This window comes from Aotus nancymaae, unplaced genomic scaffold (assembly GCF_030222135.1).
Source record: "Aotus nancymaae isolate 86718 unplaced genomic scaffold, 86718_ANA_hifiasm-v0.15.2.pri h1tg000015l_0, whole genome shotgun sequence".
NCBI classification, from domain to species: domain Eukaryota; kingdom Metazoa; phylum Chordata; class Mammalia; order Primates; family Aotidae; genus Aotus; species Aotus nancymaae.
The window spans coordinates 18,313,739-18,335,804 of NW_026988426.1; the positions used below are offsets into that span (position 1 = coordinate 18,313,739).

A 22,066-nucleotide genomic window follows, 5' to 3' on the forward strand; every position below is an offset into this window, starting at 1 on the left:
CACCGATATCACCATCATCATCATCATATTCACCATCACCATCAACATCATGGACCCTAGACCTGCCTGGGCTCAACACTTTCCTCAGGGTCAAAATCTCTGTTCAAATTCTTCTAAAATCAACACGATGTTCAGAATCTTGAGAACAAAGTTCAAAAAAGTGGCCTTATCCTGCAGTAGCCCTGCAGACACTCTCTTTGCTCTGACACTGACAGTCAGGTCATGCTTCATAGTGCAGTCAAGTGTAGTTGGAAGAGCCTGGACTTGAAACCCAGCTCTACTACTTTCAGACTCAGGCCTGTTTTAAAGAGAAGCAAGCAAGAATCAGAATGTGAAACAGTTTACCTTATCTTTAGAATAGGGATGATACTACCTATCTCATAAGCTGACTATAAAAATTAGAGAAGAAAATAAATGCATAAGCTCCAGAGGAGTGCCTGGCCTTTATTGATGATTCAAAACAGAACTATGTATGGAGTTGAGAATGTTACAAATGCAGTCACAGTTTTAGGAGAATGACTGAAGTTCCTTGGCAGTTCACAGAGCCACAGACTGGTAATCCTGGATGAAACCAGCAACGTACCACCTGCTACCGATGGCCTATTCCACACCCAGGTATGAGAGACCACCATGCAAGGGTAAAGGTAAAAGGCAGCAGTGTGCCAGCTTACTGAGTGCTTACTGAATGACAGGTAACATCCTAGGTGTATTGCGTACATTACTGTACATTTGATTCTCATGACAAACCTGAGAGACAGGTCCTAGTTTACAGCAGGGAAGACAGATGAAATTACTAGCCATGCCCACGCAGCTAATAAATGACAAAGCTGGAATCCACACCTGCCTCGCTGTGTAATTGCACAGTCTGAGTTTTCTCGGCTGAATCCATAAAAGGGAGTTTCAGAGGATCCACACATCCTGAGTGTGTCTGCTGTTAATCTCTATTATTCCCTGCTATTAATAATCATTTTATATGTGGGCACCTGGGACTGTGCATCAATAACATTCTCAACTCCATACATAGTACAGTTCTCTTCTGAAGCGTTAGTAAAGGTTAGGCACTCATCTGGGCCTTACACATTTATTCTTTTCTCTAATTTTTACAATCAGCTTATGAGATGAGGGTGCATGGGTCTGGGACTCAGTGGTAAGCATAAGGCTTTGGAGGTGGCTGGCTTCAAAGAGAATCCTTTGACTCTCTTGTCCTAGGCCCATAGGTGGCACTCTGACACTATCTGCTAGAAGCACAGCTATAGTCTAGAAATATATCAGGTAGTCCCATTCCCTGGAGTGAGGCTGCTTCTAAGCCTGTCACTACACACACACAATCCCACTGGGGACAGAGTTCTGGAGATGCCAGCTCACTCTCACTCCACCTGCATCAGATGTGTGCATTAGATGGGCTGCAGGGCTGTCCTGAAACTCTGGGCTTGCCCAGTGCCTTTGAATGGGTTCCCTGGGAAGGCTGGAAGCTGGGAGGGCCCTGCAGAAGAGGATGGAGCCACAGCTTTGCTGATTCCACTGAAGCGCGAGGAAGGGCTCAGCTATCCAGGAAACCCTCCAGGGGAGAAGGACTGGGTTCTGGAATCACATCGTCTGGGTCTTAATCACAGCCCTACTGCTTACAAGCTTTGGATATTGAGTTGAACTCTTCACAGACTGAGGTCCAGTCTCCAAATCTGTAAAAAGGGAATTAATGAGACCTTCTTCTTAGGTTTGCTGGGGGTGTTTGAAAAGGCCAGTAAAATGCCAAGCACAGTACTTGGCACACAGTCTATACTCTGTAGGTGCTGGTGAGAGGCACATGATCGATAGCCACAGGGGTCAGCAGGGGGACACGACATTGTACTGTGGGTGAGAGGCACGTGCTGGGTGAGAAGAGAGGGAAGGACTGTCTTGGAGGTAGCCTGGATTTCTGGGGAAGACAGAGGGGAGAACTGAGATCTCCATCCTCTTGCTGGCTGACCTTAGCCTGTCAATTTTTTGGTTGAGCTTGGCAGCCCCTAGGCCTTTCAATCCCCCTTGGTATCTGCATCAAGCTGGAACCAGCACTTTCAAGGCTGGTTGCTCTGAGGGTGGGGTTTGGCTGGGACATGGTGGGGTGGAGGTTCTGGAAATTCCCTTAGAAGGGAAGTTGGTGGAATGGGTTCAAGGGATGCCTCTACTTGGAAACACTTTCACTCTCTGAGACTTAATTTCCCCATGTTTCACAAAGATGAACAAATGTTACATTTTCTCTTTCTCTCCTGGCATCCTTGCCAAGACCATATGGGGTCTCCTCTGATTGGCAGCTCCCACCAGTTCAGAGAACAGGAGTGTTCCTGGCAAATGCTGCTTTGGGGTGGTGACCTGTGCAATGGACTCATCCAAGCTGTCCCTTGAAGGGAGAGTACGTAGGGCTCGGCGCCCCTTTCTAGGGCCAGGGGTGAAGGAGGAGTCTGAGGCGTGAATGTGGGGGTGGGGCCTCCCAGCATACCTTGTAGCTGTAGGGGCAGGCACAGCGGTACAGCTCCACAGGGTCCTGGGTGCACGACCCGTTGTTCTTGCAAGGGCCGGAGAGGCAGGCATTGCATTTGGCGGCAATGTTGATGTCCACTGGCCCTAGGCAGCAAAACCAGAGAGTACTGACGGCAGGTCCCGAGTGCGCTCACTGCCACACCTCCCTTCCCCTCTGCTCTGGGCCCTCCTTCAGCCAGTGCCAACTCCTCCCCAACACCATGACCAGATAGCAGCTGGCTCTCCCCAGCCAGCACATCCAGTCCAGCTAGAATCTCATTAATTCAGCCATTGTCCGGTGAGGAAAAATCACAGTGGGACATTATTCAGAAACACTTCTGCAGTCAAATCAATTACTGTAATTAGCCTGATCCGATTTTGGTGCTAATCGGCAAACAATGCACCGTAATTAGAAACCCCCTGTGTATCTTTTCGTATTCCAGGAAGCTCTGGGCCCAGGCTCCATTCGGACCTCCCATTTTTCTACCCGAAAACACCCCTCCCTATGGAATAGTCTGTGCCAGGCTAAGCAGGGCACAGTGCTGGGGCCAAAGGCACACAGAGGAAGTCCCCCCTGGAAAACTTTGGAAGTAAGAAATGGATGGCCCCAGGGGACACAGCGATGATGCTGACGATGGGTGGAAAACTGCTCAGGTACGTTGCATCTGTGACCATTTCAGCTGAGTCCTGCTTGCTTTCGCTGCAAGCACTGGAGGGAGGTCAGGGTTCTTCCCAGAGCTTTGCAAAGGGGGCTGTGTCCTGCTGCTGCAGCCAGCTTTGACAGTGAGCCCTGGATAAACAGGCCTTGCTTAATGTCAGGACTGTAAATGACCTTGGGGCTAACAGTCACCAACCTGGAGATGGGCTGAGATGAACTTCAGTGAGTGACCATTTGTGGATGAGTAAACAAAGTGGCCTGATTGAGAGCTGGTATGGGGCGCTCAACCACAGCTTCATATTAGAATAGGAAGACTATCTGTCCTGGTTTGCCTGGGGCTAAGGGGGTCTGCAGGACACAGCTTTCAGTGCTAAAACCAAGAACAGCCCATACAAAACCCAGATGACTTGGCTGCCTTACGCTAGAACCAGCTGCAGTGCTTTTTTTTGGAAGTGGAGTCTCACTCTGTTGCCCAGGCAGGAATGCAGTGGTGCAATCTTGGCTCACTGTAATCTCCACCTCCTGGGTTCAAGTAATTCTCCTGCCTCAGACTTCTGAGTAGCTGGGATTACAGGTGCACACCACCACACCTGGCTCATTTTTGTATTTTTAATAGAGATGGGGTTTCCCCATGTTGGCCAGGCTGCTCTTGACCTCCTGACCTCAAGTGATCTATCCGCCTCAGCCTCCCAAAGTGTGGGGATTACAGGCGTGAGCCATTGGTGCCCCGCTCCCAGCTGCAGTGCTTTTAAAAGTCCCCACACCCAGGTTGTACTCCAGACCAATTTAATCAAAACCTAGAGGGTGGAGCCAGGCTTCAGTAATCTCAAAAGCTCCTATATGATTTCCAAAATGTACAGCCAAGATTTGAGACCCATACTGTTCTTGGCCTAGGTGAGCTTCTTTAGTATCAGATCAGATATCTTAGAAGCAGGAAGAGGAAAATTAAAATTAGCTTTAAGTCAGTGGAATGTTTTTCTGCTTGCAGCAGAAGTGTGGGACACACTTAAGTTTGAGAGGGTAATTAAAGTATATCTACATATCAAAATAAATATTAAGCCTCTCAGAGATGAGCAAAAGAGATTAACAGATGTATATATTGTCAAAAATTCAGGTTCCCCAGTAATCAGACAAAATAATTTTTTTTAACTTATTGAATTAGCAGTGATGATAAAATAAGAGGAAATAACGACAGAGTCCAATGAAAAATGCAATCGAAGAATGCTACTGAGAATGTAAGTTGGTTATAACCCTTTCTGAAAATCAATTTGGCAAAATGTGTGCAGACCTTAAAAAATAATAATATACTTTGATTCAGTAATTTCTGTTCTCTGAATCTTGTCTGAGGATATGATTTCAAATAGAGAAAGTGTCAATGGTTAAAAAAAAATGGAAATACTCTAAAGATTCAAAACCAGAAATGCATTAACTGGCAGTGGAATATCAGCTTGGTGATCAAGACTGTGTATTCTGTAATTAGCTAGACCTGGAAGTTAAATAACTTCTTTACAAGTCATTAAATGACTTCCTCATTTAACCTGTTAAGCCTCAATTTTCTCATTTTTAGAAATGAGGATAATATTAAAAGTTGATCACATAGAGGTATTAGGTAATTAAGTAAGTTAATACTTGAAGAATAAAGAAAAACAGTGGGGCATGGGCTTATGCCTGTAATCCCAGCACTTTGCGGGGCAGAGGCGGGTGGATCACGAGGTCAAGAGATCGAGACCATCCTGGCCAACATGGTGAAACTCCGTCTCTACTAAAAATACAAAAATTAGCTGGGCATGGTGGTACAGGCCTGTAGTCCCAGCTACTCGGGAGGTTGAGGCAGGAGAATCGCTTGAACCTGGGAGGCGGAGGTTGCAGTGAGCCAAGATCGTGCCACTGAACTCCAGCCTGGCAACAGAGTGAGACTCCATCTCAGAAAAAAAGAAGAAAAAAAATACACAAGAAAGTGCTTAACATGGTTCCTGTTGTATAAGAACTCAGTAGTAGTTTGTTGTTGTTATAATAATAATATGATCAATAAAAAAATCACATGTACAAAAAGTTTGCTGTAGTAAAATGGGAAAATGCTTATATTCTAATAACGTTGGATAAAAAAATGCAGGGTAAAGATTCTCTTAAGGCCAGATGTAGTGGCTTATGCCTGTAATCCCAGCATTTTTAGAGGCCAAAACAGGAGGATGGTTGGAGATCAAGAGTTTGAGACCAGCCTGTGCAACATAGTGAGATCTCGTCTCTACAAAAGATTAAAAAAAAAAAAAGATTTTCTCAACTATGGAAAGACATGTACAGAAAGCAGTCAGTGAGGAGGTATGTGGCAATGCCAGCAGGGGGACTTGGAGAGAATGACACTTGGCCCATTAGATGAGGGTCCACATCAGTGTCAGTATCTGAGCCTCTTAGTGGGACCCATGGAAGAGACAGGGTGAAGGTTTCTGATGCCACATCTGTTGAATTGCCCTGCTCTGACAGGTTGCCGGGGACACAGCAGACCCCACGAGGGGCAGGCGAGGGTGCGGTGTGGGCAGCACCTACCTTTGCATTGGAAGCGGTGGGTTGGGGTGGTGAGCAGGAGCCTGTCGGCCATGGGCTCAGGGCTACTGCAGCGAGCGATGCCAGGCTCCTTGTACCCTGCCTTCACCCACTCCGACAGCCACCGAAGACTGCAGTCACAGTGGAGTGGGTTGGTTCCCAGCGCCCTAGGAGGCAGAACAGGAAGTCAGGGCCCCCTGCCCAGCGTGGCCCATAGGCTTCCTATCTTCCCGTTTCTGGAAATGCATTTTCAGACTTTGGCTAGACTGGAGGTGTCTGATATGGGGCCGGCAGAGTAGTTGTCTCCATTGTGGCAAAGTTAGTATCTCCAGAGTGCACTTCCAATCCTGTGGACGTTTCAATTCCCATCCAAGCCTCTTCCACTGCTGAGGCGTGGCTCTCACCTAGGCAGGTAAGACTCACTCCTCAACTCAACCTCATCCAAGGCCCCTAGGGAGCTTCCTGGATCTTTGGCCATCTGATTATCTGGTTCCTGTGCCCTATTGAAGGGTCCACTGGAGGATATACTCTGCAGAGAAGGTTCTGAAACCCCACAACCTAGGAAGCAGTGTCAGACCACTTGGCTGAAGAATGCAGGGGAGGAGGGTTAAGTCCAGCACAGACATCTCCAAAGTTGTGATTGGGAAGAAAATACTAGAAATTCTGTTTTTTACAAAAAATTATATCCTTTAACAATTCTAGTTTTGAATGTTTCAGAATATGCATACATTGTATATCTGTATAATGGTATATGCACACATTATGAAAATAATTAAATAAGCATACAGAAGGAATACAAACTCAAAAATGTTCACTGACAGAGGTGCATAAAAAAATGCAGAGATCCCTGATCTGGGGAAGAGAGATCTGGCCTGGGAGTGAGGGAATCCAATTTCTAGCCTAACATCTCACTGACTTGACAGGCAACCTTCAGCTAGTCACCTAGCATTTATGGGCCTCCATTTCCCCTGTGTAAAATATGAAGGGAATACCTGTTGCAGAGTGCAGAGTGGTTAAGAATACGTGCTTTGGAGTCAAGGCAAACCTGGATCTGATACTGGGCCCTGCTATTTGCTAGCTGTGCCACGCTTAGACAAATTCTTTTTTTTTTTTTTGAGACGGAGTTTCATTTTGTTGCCCAGGCTGGTGGCATGATCTCGGCTCACTGCAACCTTCGCCTCCCGAGTTCAAGTGATTCTCCTGCCTTAGCCTACCGAGTAGCTGGGATTATAGGCATCCACCACGCCCGGCTAATTTTGGTCATTTTAGTAGAGACCGGGTTTCACCATGTTGGCCAAGCTGATCTCGAATGCCTGACCTCAAGTGATCCCCCCACCTTGGCCTCTCAAAGTGCTGGGATTACAGGCATGAGCCACTGCGCCCAGCTGACAAATTCTTTAACCTTTCTAAGTTTCAACGTTATTATATATAATAAAGGGATAAAAAAATGCCTTATAGCTGTAAGAAATAAATAGAAAATTTATCTAAAGTGTTTAGCACATAGTACATGTTTTCTATTAGTTCTTATTAAATATTTACATTGTTTACATAATTGAGGATGCCTTTAAAGGCATCTGAGTCAGGGAACAAGACAATACGCAGAGTGTGGATACACTGTTGTAAAATATACTGTACGCATGAGGAAAGGACATATACCAACATGCTGACAGGGATGACATTGTCCCTGACACTTTTCATGCTTTCCTGTTTTGAATGCGCATTGGGGAGAAATACTGCTACTTACAGATGGGAAAGAGATGTGAGGTCATTGAAGGAGCCTTCAGGAACGCTGGAAATGTCGTTGCCATGGAGGGTTCTGAAGCAGAGGGCACAGGTTGGAAGGTTAGCACCCAATAATTTGAATTCAGCACATTCTCAGGGCCTCCAGTGCCTGGCCCTGCCATGCTTCACTTTTGCTCAGAGCCCCACTGCTCCTAGCAGTAGCTGCCACCCCCTTTGCTGTGGGTGCATGAATGTTCTGTGCCCAGCTCAGCAGCAAGGATGGAGGGAGTAGAGAGTTTGGGGAAGAAGGGGATGGATTTTTCAGTCTGACAGACCTGAGATGAAATCAGAAATCAGTCTCTTTTTGCTGTGGAATGCTGGATAAGTTACATCACTTTTCTGGGCCTTCATTTTTGCAGCTGAAAAATGAAGAGACATATCTCCCCAAGGGCGTCACTGGAGTTTCAGAGATCATGTGAAGAGCTGTGCTTAAGACCGGAAGTTCTGGAGCCAGGCTGCTTGCAGTCAGACATGACTTGGTCACTGACCAGCTGTGCAACTGAAGGCAAAGCAATTTACCCTCTCTGTGCCTCAGCCTCTATTGTAAAACAGGTACGAGAATAAAAGGGCTTGCCAAGAAAGTTGTCATGGGTGTGTTAATCCACGTAGAGAGAGCCAGCATTTTCTAAGTGCTAAATGATTGAGCAGTATTAATATTTCTGGAAGAGCCTTGAAAGGTATCTGGTATCAAGGAGCTCAGTAATTTGGTTCCCTTCATATTTATCCAAAGAGATCTTAGGTGGGTTGAGAAATGCTACCAATCCCAGCTTCAGTGATAGAAGGAGGGGGTCCTTAGCTCCTGAGGAGAGTCTCTGGAGCCAAACACTCATTGTTATGGGAAAAGCTTTGGCATCAGCCACACACAATACATGAGTCTGGCACTTGTGTGCACCTGAGAGCATCTTCCCACGGCATGTCAGAAGGGCCGGGCACCCCGCTTGGTATTAATCATGCTCTCTCCACCCTGTGGAGTAGGCAGCTAGGAGCTATTCTCACTTACGCAGTGGTGCCATATACTAAGCCTTCCACAAACGCCTGGAGGATAAGTGCATGAAAAACTCAATGAACACGCTCCGTGTTCAAGTAACAACATGAGCAGATCCACAACTCCTGGACTATATTCTCCATTAAAGCCTTAACCATCAATTGCATTAAAAAAATCTGCAAATTCACAGAAACTCAAAGGCTTCTTTAGTGACTGATGGGCACCATCACCTGTGCTGGCGATATGCACCCTTAAGGGTAAGGACTAACAACTTTATTGCAGGCAGAGAGTCCTAGTAGAACAAAGAGACGATTAGTGTTGACAGTGGAAGTACAGATGGAATAATAACGAATGAATTTGCTCCTCTTCCCCTTTCAACTGAAGGTAGCTTCCCCTTGGTCTTCAGCTGAAATAGACACATGAGCCTAATTACTCTTGATAGAGAACAGTGGCTCTCACACCGAGTGAGCTATGGAAGCCAGTAAATATGCAGATTCCTGAGCCCCACTTCCAGAGATTCTGATTCAGTGGGTCTGGGGTGGGGCCTGAGATTCTGCATTTCTGACAAACTCTGAGGTGATGCTGACGCCTGTAGCAAGGGTTTAGAAAGGTTTTTCCTGGCCGGGCGCGGTGGCTCACACCTATAATCCCAGCACTTTGGGAGGCCGAGGCGGGTGGATCACGAGGTCAAGAGATCGAGACCACCCTGGTCAACAAGGTGAAATCCCGTCTCTACTAAAAATACAAAAATTAGCTGGGCATGGTGGCGCGTGCCTGTAATCCCAGCTACTCGGGAGGCTGAGGTAGGAGAATTGCTTGAACTCAGGAGGCGGAGGTTGCGGTGAGCCGAGATTGCACCATTGCACTCCAGCCTGGGTATCAAGAGCGAAACTCCGTCTCAAAAAAAAAAAAAAGAAAGGTTTTTCCTATTGCTTTAAGGCAAGGGCCTTACTTCTCTCCTCCTTCCATGTAATCTCCTCTTCTCTTTCTCCTTAGTTACCCTCCGTTGTCATCCTCATCACCACCAGCTCCTTCTCATCCCACCTCATAGCTCTCTGGCGAAATTCTCAGGGTCAAAGTCAGCCTCAATTCTTAGGCAGCTAGGACAGCAAGAAGATGGCAAACAGCCATCCAGTGTGTTCATGGTAGCTTCTTACCTCCCCAGGTAAGGAGGAGCGAGAAGCACTTCCTAACACTTTTATCAACATCATTCAGCCTCCAATTTATGAAGTTATTTATGAAACACACCAGCCTCTGCCTGCTATTGACTTGGATGGCTTCAGGGCTGCTTGCTGTTTTGCATATGCACCCAGGTTCATTGTTAGTCATTTCCAAATGAGGCCTGCACCCCTGGAGAGGCATAAGGCCTAATTTTAAAACACTGAAGGACCCAGAGGCAGCTTTGGCATTGTGACACCTGCAAGACAGGCTCCATTCTCTATTAAAAATACAAAAATTAGCTGGGGCATGGTGGCAGGCACCTGTAATCCCAGCTACTCAGGAGGCTGAGGTGGAGAATTGCTTGAACCTAGGAGGCAGAGGCTGCAATGAGCAGAGATAGTGCCATTGCACTCCAGCCTGGGCAACAAGAGTGAAATTCCATCTCAAACAAACAACCTGCAGAGTAACAGCATTGTAACTTACTAGGACAACTTATTAAATCTGCCTACACTGCATGTTCTCAGTCCTAGTTTGGCCCCCAAAGAAGTACTCTTGCCTGTCAAACAACCATCCTAAAGGATGCCAGCAAGGTGGATGAATGACTGCTCCTTCCCTTTTCTCTCCCCTTCTCCCCCATGCCTCCCAGGGGCTGGGCTGGCAAGCAGCTGTCAACTCCTAGTGGCTCCTCTTCAAGCACGTGGAACTCCTCCTCCTCTCCTAACTCTTAAGGGAGGTTAAAGGCAAAATTCAGAATTTCAGAATGCAGACGAGGGTATCATCAGGGCAACATTAGGGCATAACCATTCCTCAGTTCTGGGCTGTAATCTCTAGGTCCTATGGTTTATACAATGAACAGCGGGAACTATCCTCATCCTAAATGTGGGTAGGAGTGAGTGAATTATCTTCTGAGCAGGCTAAGCTATTCCCAGGTGATCTGGGGGCTAAGAACTTAAGGCTCTAGAGTCAGACTGCCTGGGTGTGAATCCCTCTGATACTGGCTGTATGAGCTGAGACAGTTGACTTAATCTTTTAGTTTCTCAGATAATTCACCTCTGGAATAGAATTCTTAGTAACTACATATAGTAGACATTTGTAGGTGGTGTGGGCTTCTTAGCATCAGTGCTCTTTTCTGTAGCGGTTCCTCTGTTTTCTACTGGGAATCCACCCTTCCTACCTCTCGGTCCCAGTGGGTTGGCCTCTGGGTGAAGCCGTGGCTCAGGTCTGGCCAATCAGAGTCACAGTGATCAGTTTGAGGTTGAGCATGTAACCTAAGGGGGCCAAGGACAGACACTTCTGGGGCTTTCTCTGGAACTACTAGGGCAAAAACAGTTTCATTTTGTGGGGCTGCTAAGCTGTTACAATGTAAACTTTCAGCCCATCAGGATCCTCTGCGTCTTCAATAGAGAAAGACTGCCTGAGAATGAAATCCACTCAGGAAAGCAGGGCTGAAGAGGCAGAGACACATTTCTTTTTATGATTATTTTTTGAGACAGTCTCACTTTGTTGCCCAGGTTGGAGTGAAGTGGTGTGATCTTGGCTCACTCACTGCAACCTCCACCTCTTGTGTTCAAGCGATTCTCCTGCCTCAGCCTCCTGAGTAGTTGGGATTACAGATGTGCACCACCATGCCTGCCTAATTTTTGCATTTTTATTAGAGATGGGGTTTCGCCACCTTGGCCAGGCTGCTGTTGAACTCCAGACCTCAGCTGATCCACCTGCCTTGGCCTCTCAAAGTGCTGGGATTACAGGCATGAGCCACTGCGTGCAGCCTACTCATTTCTGACAGTATCATTGCAGTCCCTGCATCCAGCCCTAGAGCCCAGTTTCTTCCACTGCATTCTTCAGTTATCTGAGTTGATGAATTCTCTTTATGCTCAAGGTGGTTTGAGCTGATTTGCTTTCTCTACGCCCAGGAGGAGAGCTAATATACCACTTCATAAGCTAGCTGTGAGGATTAAAAGAGAGGATGTCAGTGGTTCAGAAGCACTCAGTCACATTAGCTACGATGATTGTTATCATTGTCATGACTCCTCTAGTGTTTGAATGGATTTTGGGGCCAGTCTTCTGGGAGCTACCCACATAGTGTAGAAGCCTGAAAGTGTGCATCTCTGGGTGAGGAAGAAAACACCTCATTTTTACATACGCTGGCTCCCTCCAGTCTGAAATGGGTGCAGATAAAAACAGATGCTAGCCTGCGATGGGGAAGCAGGTAGAATGTGGTAGAAAGAGCACTGGGCTAGGATCCCAGAGAGGAGTTCCAGCCTCGGTTCTGCCTGTGCCTTGGGGCTACTCAGCAGCATCTCTTCCCACTCTTGCCCCCAGAAGCCACATTGCAGCCACACCTGTAGCTTTTTGTGATTCCCCCAATGCATGTGCTTTTCCTGACTTCAGGGCCTCTGCTCAGGGCATTTATGTTCTCCCGGCCCAGAATGTCCTTCCCTCCCATCCCTACTTAGGTAACCACTTCTGGTTTCTCAGTCTCAGTCTTGGAAGAGTGATTCTGAAAGCAAACAGTCTTGGAGTTAAATTCCAACTTTAGCTGGGCTCGGTGACTGACACCTGTAATCCCAGCACTTCGGGAGGCCGAGGTGGGCGGATCATGAGGTCAGGAGTTCAAGACCAGCCTGATCAATATGGTGAAACCCCGTCTCTACTAAAATTACAAAAATTAGCTGGGCGTGGTGGCACGTGACTGTAATTGCAGCTACTTGGGAGGCTGAGGCAGGAGAATCGGTTGAACCTGGGAGGTGTGGAGGTTGCAGTGAGCCAAGATTGTGCCACTGCATTCCAGCCTGGGTGACAGAGCGAGACTGTGTCAAAAAAAAAAAAAAGAAGTTCCAACTTTACTACCTACTGATTGCATCGCTTTGGGCAAGTTACTTAATCTCATTCAGCCTCTGTTTGCTGATCTATGAAATGGGGATAATAGAGGTATATCCTTCATAAGGTAGAGGGTAATTAAGATAATGTAACTAAAGCACTTAGCCCTGTGTGCTGTGCATAGCCATGGTTTGATGAATGTCAGCAGTGATTATTAACTTTCCTTTCAGAAAGGCTTTTGGGTGGCCAAGACTGGGTTACGTGCCTCTCACTTGCATTCCCATGACCCCACGTCTCTTCTCTCAGGTATCACCCTGTATTGTAGTTGCTTATTTACTTGTTTTTTTCCGCTTCTAGACTAAGAGCTCCCTGAGGACAGCAATTATGTCTCATTCACTGTTTTCTTTCCCTCATTCAGAGTTAAGCACAGCAACTAACCCATAGCAGGTATTCAGGAAAGGATGAATAACAGAATGATCTTAAGCAAGTCACTAAATCTTTCTGAATCTGTCTTTTCTTCTTATAAAAGAAAGCTTTGGCTAGAAGAATGTCCAATATTCACTCTTCATTACTAAATTCTGTGATTAAACTTTTGTTTACTTCTTTTTATTTTAGAGAAGTCAATGTGCCATCCCTGGACCACGGTTGGGAGGTCACAATGAGTCACCTTCTGTGAGCAGAAGAATTTTCTAATGCTCTAATGGCTGGTCAAAAGTGGAATAGGGTTGGCTGGTAAGGGAGTGAACTCTGCGTCTCAGAAGATAATTGAGCAAAGGCCTCCGTTACAAGGGATGTTTTAAGGAGAATTCAGGCAATTGGCAGAGCAGTGATGAACAGCCCCATGTATATAAACAGCACAATCTTACTTCAGGGACTAGGAGCTAAAAATACTCCTAGTATTTTTAGGAGTATTTTGAGGATGGTGAATGATAAAGGATAGTGAATGATAATCCCGCTGGCTCCTTCGTGAGCACACACTGAAATTGCCTGCCCAGAGCTAACCGATTCCAGGTGGCTCTCCTGCGGCTGAGGCTGGGGAGAGACATTTGAGACCACACACACACACACACACACACACACACACACACACACGAGGCATGTGACTTGGTGTGGGGCAAAGATCAGGGAATGCATGGGTCCCCAAAGGAGGACGAGGATGTCCACAAGAATGTTCTCTTTTCGCTATTTTCAGATTTGGAGCCAAGTAGAAAAAGCATTTTTCAAACAATGTTTCATACTCAGGGCTTCCTATCCACTCTCCAATCATGCTCTCTTGAAATGTATTTATATCCACCCATCAAAACACACACACACACACACACACACACTCTCTCTCTCTCTCTCTCTCTCTCTCTCTCTCTCTCTCTTAAATGTCATCTTCCTGGTTTCCAGATCACTTTTTGGCCTTTGTCTATGCCAAAACTAAACCTTGAAGCTCATTCTTCTTCCTGCTGCAAACACCCAACATCTCTGGGTCTCTGATCATTTCTGAAAGATTAAAAGAATAAAACCCGGCTAGTTGCAGTGGCTCATGCCTGTAATCCCAGCACTTTGGGAGGCTGAGGCAGGTGGATCACAAGGTCAGGAGTTCGAGACCAGCCTAACCAACATGGTGAAACCCCATCCCTACTAAATATTCAAAAATTAGCTGGGCGTGGTGGCACATGCCTGTAATCCCAGCTACTCAGGAGGTGAGGCAGGAGAATCTCTTGAACCTGGGAGGCGGAGGTTGCAGTAAGCCGAGATCGTGCCATTGCCCTCTAGCCTGAGCAACAAGAGCGAGACTCCGTGTCAAAAAAAAAAAAAAAGAATGAAACACTTTAGAAATGAGGAAAGAATATACAAATGTTCAAATGCAGTTGCAGATAATATAATTTGATTTTAAAAAGCCAATCTTTTTTCCAGCTCCCTAAATTATAAATATAACCATCTTCATTCATCTTTATTGATTTATTATTTTTTTTGAAACAAGGTCTTGCTCTGTATTACAGCCATTGCTGGAGTGCAATGGCTCAGTCACTGCTCACTGCAGCCTCCACCTGCCTGCCTCAATTGATCCTCCCACCTCAGCCTCCCGAGTAGCTGGGACTACAGGCACACAACACCATGGCTGGCTAATTTTTGTATTTTTAGTAGACAGAGACGGGGTTTCACCACATTGGTCAGGCTGGTCTTGAACTCCTGACTTCAGGTGATCCATCTGCCTTGGCTTCCCAACGTGCTGAGATTACAGGCGTGAGCCATCATGGCCGGCCTTCATTCATCTTTAACTTTGTCTTCATTTTTTATAGAAATGACTTTATATAAACATTAACTATCACAAATTTTTTCATTTGCTCTCTTACAGTCTTTCTTCATAGGTCTAAATGTTTACAAGTTATAATTGTAACATATATACAAGTTAGGTTTATTTCTCCATGTAAGGCTATGCAGTGAGCACTTTCCCACATTGCTATCTAGTTTTCATCCTTGCCTCTTTTATTTATTTATTTATTTATGTTTTTGAGACGGAGTTTCACTCTTGTTACCCAGACTGGAGTGCAATGGCACAATCTCGGCTCACCACAACCTCCACCTCCTGGATTCAAGCAATTCTCCTGCCTCACAGCCTCCCGAGTAGCTGGGACTACAGGCATGCGCCACCATGCCCAGCTAATTTTTGTATTTTTAGTAGAGACGGGGTTTCACCATGTTGACCAGGATGGTCTCGATCTCTTGACCTCGTGATCCACCTGCCTCGGCCTCCCAAAGTGCTGGGATTACAGGCGTGAGCCACCGCGCCCGGCCTCCTTGCCTCTTAATAATTGCACTTCATTGACTGGTTGCCTCATGGTTTCCTTAAACATTTCTCTACTGTGGCCCTTGTAATATTTAAAATTTAGGTTGAAAATAACTGTACAACAAAGATTTTAATGCACAGAGCCTTTCCCTCATTTTGGATGATTCTTTAGCCTAAATTCCTGGGTGTATAATTAGTGGGAAAAAGAATACAAATATCATAAAAGAAATGTAGCCCATAAACATTTTTACTTTTCCTGAATTGGCCCTTATGCAGAAAATGGTTACTTGCCACTGAGGTAGGTGGTTGGACTGTGGTGCTGGGAGATCCCTTTTTATGCACAAGATCTCATATTCTAAAACGATGATGTTAAAAGCCTACTAATTCTCTCTTTTTTTTTTTTAGACAGGGTCTGACTCTGTTGCCCAGGCTGGAGTGCAATGGCATGATTTTGGCTCACTGCAACCTCCACCTCCCAGGTTCAAACCATCCTCCCACCTCAGTCTCCCAAGTAGCTGGAACTACAGGTGCACGCTACCATGCCTGGCTAACTTTTTGTATTTTTGGTAGAGAACAGGGGTTTCGCCATGTTGCCCAGGCTGGTCTTGAAGTCCTGGGCTCAAGAAATCCTCCCGCCTTGGCCTCCCAAAGTGTTGGGATCACAGAGGTGAGCCACCACACCAGGCCAAACCTACTAATTCGTATTTCAAGAAGCAAGTGCCACAGTGTGGTTTACGGTTATGTGGTTTACGGTTATGTGGTTTACGGTTATGTGGTTTACGGTTATGTGTACCGCTGATGAACTCACAGCAGTAGTAGTGCTGAGCTGGGACAAACAAGATGCCGAGGAAGGAGAAAACCCTGGTCAGGCTGGTGTTGTTCACCCCATCACCCCCACCACCCCAAAAGACAGACACATGGACAGGCAAACATTCTCTCTCCCTCTTACATATTGAGTTTCCCTAACCATCACTACTCTAATTACAAACAGATGCATGCAGATTCCTTAAAATTGGCAGGTCCCACCTCCTGGCAGCGAACCCACGCACAGAACTATTAGAGTGGGATGGAAGACAATAGGTTAGGATTGAGGGGGAATGGTGGGAGAAGGAAGGGGGAGCAGGTCAGGCTTTAGCCCTGGCCAATGTACGAGCCCATCTCCTGCTGTGTTCAACTGGAAACAGGGAAATGGTTGTGCTGATGTTTCCATTCTCAAACTCCCCAGAGAAGGTGGATAATAAATAAGTGACAATAACAGATTGCACACTGTCAGCGCGGGCACTTCTTTGCCCCCAGAGAATTGATTTTTAATAACAGCGCAGATGACATGTGGCAGGAGTTGTCGCTGACACCGGTGTTTTGTGGGCCTCAATAAATCATATTAGCCTGGAGGCTCTGAAATGGACTAGCTTGTTGGGTGCTGTCTGTGGATTGCCACTGAGTCCTGGAAAGGGTCCCGGGTCCCGGGAGGCTGGATTCTGCAACCCTGACTGCTAGACCTTGGCCAGTTACTTCACCAGTCTGGGCCTCAGTTTCTCCACGTTTAAAATGGGCAGAATTGTCTTGGCCTCACAGCACTGTTGCAAAAGGTTAGACAAAGAAACTGTCCCATAAATCTGTTGATCACTATTATAGAAATAATGATCTAGAAAGTCAGGAAGTTGACAGGTTTTGGGGCGGAGTATCTGACATCTCTATTTTCATGAATAGCATTCAAGGGCGATATTCAAAGGATCAAAGGAATTCAAAGGAACGTGCTAATAAAATAGAAGCCAGGTGGGAAGGCACAAAAATCGGGTGTTAATCAGGTCCAGGGTTGGGGGGGAGGGTGGTGAGGTGCCTTCCTGCCCTAGCAACCTATGATAAAAGAATAGTAACAAATGAATATTTATTAGGCGTTTACAGTGCCAGAGCTGTGCTAAGTGCTTCATATACAGTATCTCATTTAATCCTCATAAGACCCTGTGAGGTAATTACCATAATTATCTGATTTTATGGCTGAGAAAACACTCAGCTGTGTAGGAAAGGGCCAGGCAGGTGAGGAGAGTGAGCCAGTTGTGGAGGCTGCAGCCCACACAATTCTATTTAAAGGGGCAGGGCTGCTCAGCCTTGCAGGGATGCAGAGGCAGGGCCCTGGTATGGTCAGGTCTCTCAATTTTCCACAAGAATACAGCGAGTGGGATTTGTGTAAGAAATCTCCTGATATGTTGACAGCCTATTAAGCTTTGTGTGTGTGTGTGTTTTTAATACTTTCAATTCTGGGTTCTGGGGTGCATATGCAGAACATGCAGGTTTGTTACCCAGGTATACATGTGCCATGGTAATTTACTGCACTCATCAACCCATCATCTACATTAAGTATTTCTCCTAATGCTATCCCTCCTCTAACCCAGCTTTGTGTTTTTAAAAAGAGTCTATGAGCCAAGCCCGCGATTGCTAACTAATAGCTGTCTGTGATCTGGACGGTGCCCCTGGGCTTCCAGCTAGTGATCTCTGGGGTAGGAGCTGTGTTTCCATGCAGAGGTTCACTGTGCTGCATTGCCCCTCTGAGGAAACAACCATAAACAGAATGATCCTCGAACTCAGCTAGGGCCACACATTATGCTCAATACTAGAGGGTAGAATACAATTGCATATCCTAATCCTCACAAGGGAGGTGCTATTGATCCCATTTTACACATAAAGAAGCAGAAAGTGGAAGGGGCCAAGTGATTTGCTCAAGATTCCACTAGTGGTGGTGGGCTGGACCAGAGAATGGCAGATTCTCAAGGGTAGCTCTCTACTCTATTGAGCAAAGAAGGGTGCTGGGTGGGAAGGTGTGTTGGGGGTAGAGTGGGCAAAGGAGAGTGGGACAGGGGAGTGCTTAGTCTACTTCCTGCTGTCACTCGGCAATGTATGAGTCAAAACCAGCACGCCAGGGTACTCACAGCACTCGCAGGGACCACAGCCCATTGAAGGCGTGGACAGGGATGCACCTCAGCCGGTTGTAGCTCAGGATCCTGTGAAAAGGCAGGCATGTGCCCTGTCAGCTCTTTCTATTCTCTACCATGCATAGGTGCACTATTCACGTTCCAAACCAGTCAAAGCAAATGGTTTATCTTTTTAATGTTAATATATTGACAGAACTTCCTAACAATAAAGGGACGAGAAACCCCTTCACCAATCCAGAAAGCATACTGGCTTTATTTCCCCTGTTTATTCAAGTTCTGTGGCAGGCTGGCTTTCTAACCAGCTCATTCATCACCTCCCTATCCTGTCCAATGATGACTGCTCATAATGTGCAAAGCTAATGGGAAATAAATGGGTCTAAGGAAAATATAATTATGTAGGGAAACCCTTTACTGGGAAAGAAAATTCACAAACCACAAAAGGTATTCCTAAGTAAGACAGCCTTCTTCAGAAGCGATGAGGTTGTAGTTCCTCTCTAACTGCCTGGACAGTGGAGGGCTTCCTACCTTATCTTCCTTCTGATAGTTAAGGTCTATCTTATGCGAGGGCAGTCATAGGCATGAGGGTTACCAAGGCAGAGAACCTAGTCCTGTGGGGAGCAGGGGAAAGAGTGACCATCTACTGCTAGGCCCGTGGGCATGGCAAACACAGCATCTCAGTGTACTCACAGAGTGGAGAGGTGAGACATGTTACTGAAGGTGTAATTGGTCAGCACGCTGATGCTGTTGTTGCTCAGGTCACTAAGAAAAGCAAAACAGAAGGGTCACGCTTTTGTCTTAGCTGCCGTGGTGGGAGGCCATTCCCAAGTATTACACATACCTGCCATCCACCCACCCGTCTACCCATCTACCCATTCCTTAATTCACTCACTCATCTATCCATCCTGCTACTGGCCTATTTATATACTCTCCCACTCACCCATTTGCTTGCCCATCTATCCATCCATCCATCCATCCCTCTATTTATCTACCCACCCACGTACCCATCTACCCCTCACATATTTATCTCACATACTCACCTGCCTGCCTGCCTGCTTACCCATCCATCCACCCACCCACCTATCCATCCATCCATCCCTCCCTCCATTTATCTACCCGCCTACTCACCCATCTACCCCTCACATATTTATCCCACATACTCACCTGCCTGCCTGCCTGCTTACCCATCCATCCACCCACCCACCCACCCATCCATCCCTCCCTCCCTCCATTTATCTACCTGCCTACTCACCCATCTACCCCTCACATATTTATCCCACATACTCACTTGCCTGCCTGTCTACCTGTCCATCCATCCATCCATCCATCCATCCATCCATCCATCCATCCATCCTTCCCTCCCTCCCCCTCTCCACCCCTCCCCTCCACCTACTTATCTACTCACTCATTCATCCAAATGATCATTTTCCATTCAGACACTTATTCAATCATTCAAGCAACTGTCGTTCATTTATCTATCCATTCACTTATTCAGCTAGTCAATCATTCAATTACATGTCTATTCATCCATTTCATTGTACCAACAAAATATAATACATATAATAATCTCTCATTTTAGTACTTCTTTCCCCTGATTAATTCTTTTCACTGTCTCTCTATCCTCCTTCTCTTCTGGCATTCATTTACGCTATCTTATCAGGTTCTCTCTTAGGAGGACTGAGGTTGGTGGGGGTGCAGTCCTCTGCCAACTGCAACCTCAAGCTTCCCTGCAGGGATAAACATCCAGAGCAGTGGCAATGTTAGCTGCACATTAGAATCACCTGGGGAGCTTTTAAATCCTCCGATGCCTGGGTTCCATGCCCAGATATTCTGATTTAATTGATGCAGCGTGGGCTTGAGCATCATTAGTTTAATAAAACTGCTCAGGTGAGTCCTCTAATCAGCTGATGGTGAAGACCACTGCTTTAGAGCAGTGGTTCTCAACTGGGGGCACTTGTGTTCCCTCAGTGACATTTGGCTATGTCTGGAGACATTTCTGGCTGTCAATACTGGGGGAAGTGTTACTGGCATCTAGTGGGTAGAGGCCAGCGGTGTTGTTAAACATCCTATAATATCTATGACAGCCTCCCAACAACTAAGAATTATCTAACCCCAAATGTCCATACTTCCGAGGTTGAGAAATCCTTATCTAGAGGCTGGTTTCAGGGGTTTCTAGGAATCCATCCCACAGAAAAGGTGTTCCTCCACCTTTTCTCAGTAGGTCCCCAACTTTTCCAAGGGTAATGCTCTTTCATTCTGCAAGAACTCTCATTTTCCCCTTGTAGACTGGCCTCTGGTCCTCCTAAGCAGACATAGGCATCTTTCAGTTACCACTTGCATCAGCCTGCAGCTCTGTTCTCTCTTACCATCCACATCAGTTTCCTGAGCGACCCCAGGAGGGAAAACTAAACATCCCACCCAACACTGGGCTCCTTACATAAGCGTCAGGTGTCGGAGGGCAGACAGCTCTCTGGGCACGGCTGTTAGGTGGTTTCCTTCCAGGTACCTGAAAGAGGTGCAGAGTGACAACGCCTGAGAAAGAGACACTAAACAAACTGTCACCTTTTCAGAGAAGCCTCCCTGACTTTCCAGGCTGGACTAGGTTCCTTTTTCATCTTAGAGCCTCCCTCCCCGAGTTCAAAGCATTACTATATCTGTCGTTTAGTATTTATTTGATTATCCAATTGATGACATTTTTCTCCACTGGATTTTTATATTTCATGTTGGCAGGGTTCTTTTCTAAAATTGCCCACAATTGGATCCCCCCCATGGCTGTTTACAGAGCTGATACATAGGAGGTATTCAATAAATATTAGTTTAATAAATAAAGCACTCATTTCACACTCAGCCCTCACAATATCCTCGTGTGGCAGGAAGTCACGGTAGAAGAAAAGTTCAGCGATGTTAAAACACTTGCCCAAGGTCACAGCAAGCAAGTGGTTGAGCTAGGACTTGAACCCAACTCTGACTGTAGTCTTACCACAGTTCCACACTTAGCTACCAGAGGCTGTTGGGAGAACCGAGCCATGCGTGATTCATTTTAAAAACGCTAATTCAGTGTTGACTATCTCTGACATACATTTGGAAACTGAGGAAATGGGGGCCTGTCTCTGTTGCTGGAGCACTGTGCTACAGTTCCCAGCAGAAGGACCACATGGCAGGAGGGGACAGGGGTTCAGAGTGAGGCTGCACCCAACAGACGGAGACTCCTTCTGGACAGGCAGAGGCTGAGCCTAGATCTGCCTGGTCGTCCGCATCCTACACTGACCTGCTCACCTAGGATGAGGTCACCTCCTTGGAGACTCAAGTGTGGCTTAAGATAAGAAAGTTTCATTGTAATTAATCATGAATTACAAACGTTATTCCTACCTATAAATAAAAGTTAATACTATCCTCAAAAGAGGACAGGCCATTACATTCACTCTCACCTTACTGTAAACCCCTTTCTCCAGGCTTCCTGTTGCTCTCAGGACAAAGCTGAAGAACCTTTAGGATGGCTTACAAGACCTGCTTTGATCTCCTTGATGATCGAAAGCTCCCATAGCATCCTCTCTTGTAAGAGTCAACACATAGTCACTGCTGTTCATTTGTTAAGTGTCTGCCTTAAGCTCCATGAGGTTAGACCTAGGTCTATCTCTTGCTAGCCTGGTGCTTCTCAAACTTCAACACACATGCAAATCACCTGGGATTTTGCTAGACCACAGATTCTGACCCAGTAGATCTGGGGTAAGGTTGGAGAATCTGCATTTCTAATGAGCTCCTGGGTGATGGTGGGGACTGCTGGACTGCAGAACACATTTTGAGTAATAAGGTGCTAGCACACTGCCTGGTGTCCAGTAGACCTACCACAATATGACTGAGTGGGATGGAAACGGGTTAAAACAGAATATGGGTCAAGGTGTCAGTGACTGAACCAG

At 46.3% G+C, this 22,066-nt stretch overlaps 1 protein-coding gene across 1 annotated transcript in view; it reads right to left on the reverse strand.

Annotated features, from left to right (window-relative positions):
• LOC105723213 (slit homolog 3 protein) overlaps window positions 1-22,066 on the reverse strand; it is a gene marked incomplete at its 5' end in the record, with an annotated part of 119,279 nt that overhangs the window by 48,464 nt on the left and 48,749 nt on the right. Inside the window, 6 exons of the mRNA XM_064376368.1 lie at window positions 2,477-2,601; window positions 5,699-5,862; window positions 7,440-7,511; window positions 18,150-18,221; window positions 18,840-18,911; window positions 20,587-20,655. Of these exons, the coding sequence (XP_064232438.1) occupies window positions 2,477-2,601; window positions 5,699-5,862; window positions 7,440-7,511; window positions 18,150-18,221; window positions 18,840-18,911; window positions 20,587-20,655 (574 nt within the window). The remainder of the gene's footprint in view (window positions 1-2,476; window positions 2,602-5,698; window positions 5,863-7,439; window positions 7,512-18,149; window positions 18,222-18,839; window positions 18,912-20,586; window positions 20,656-22,066) is intronic.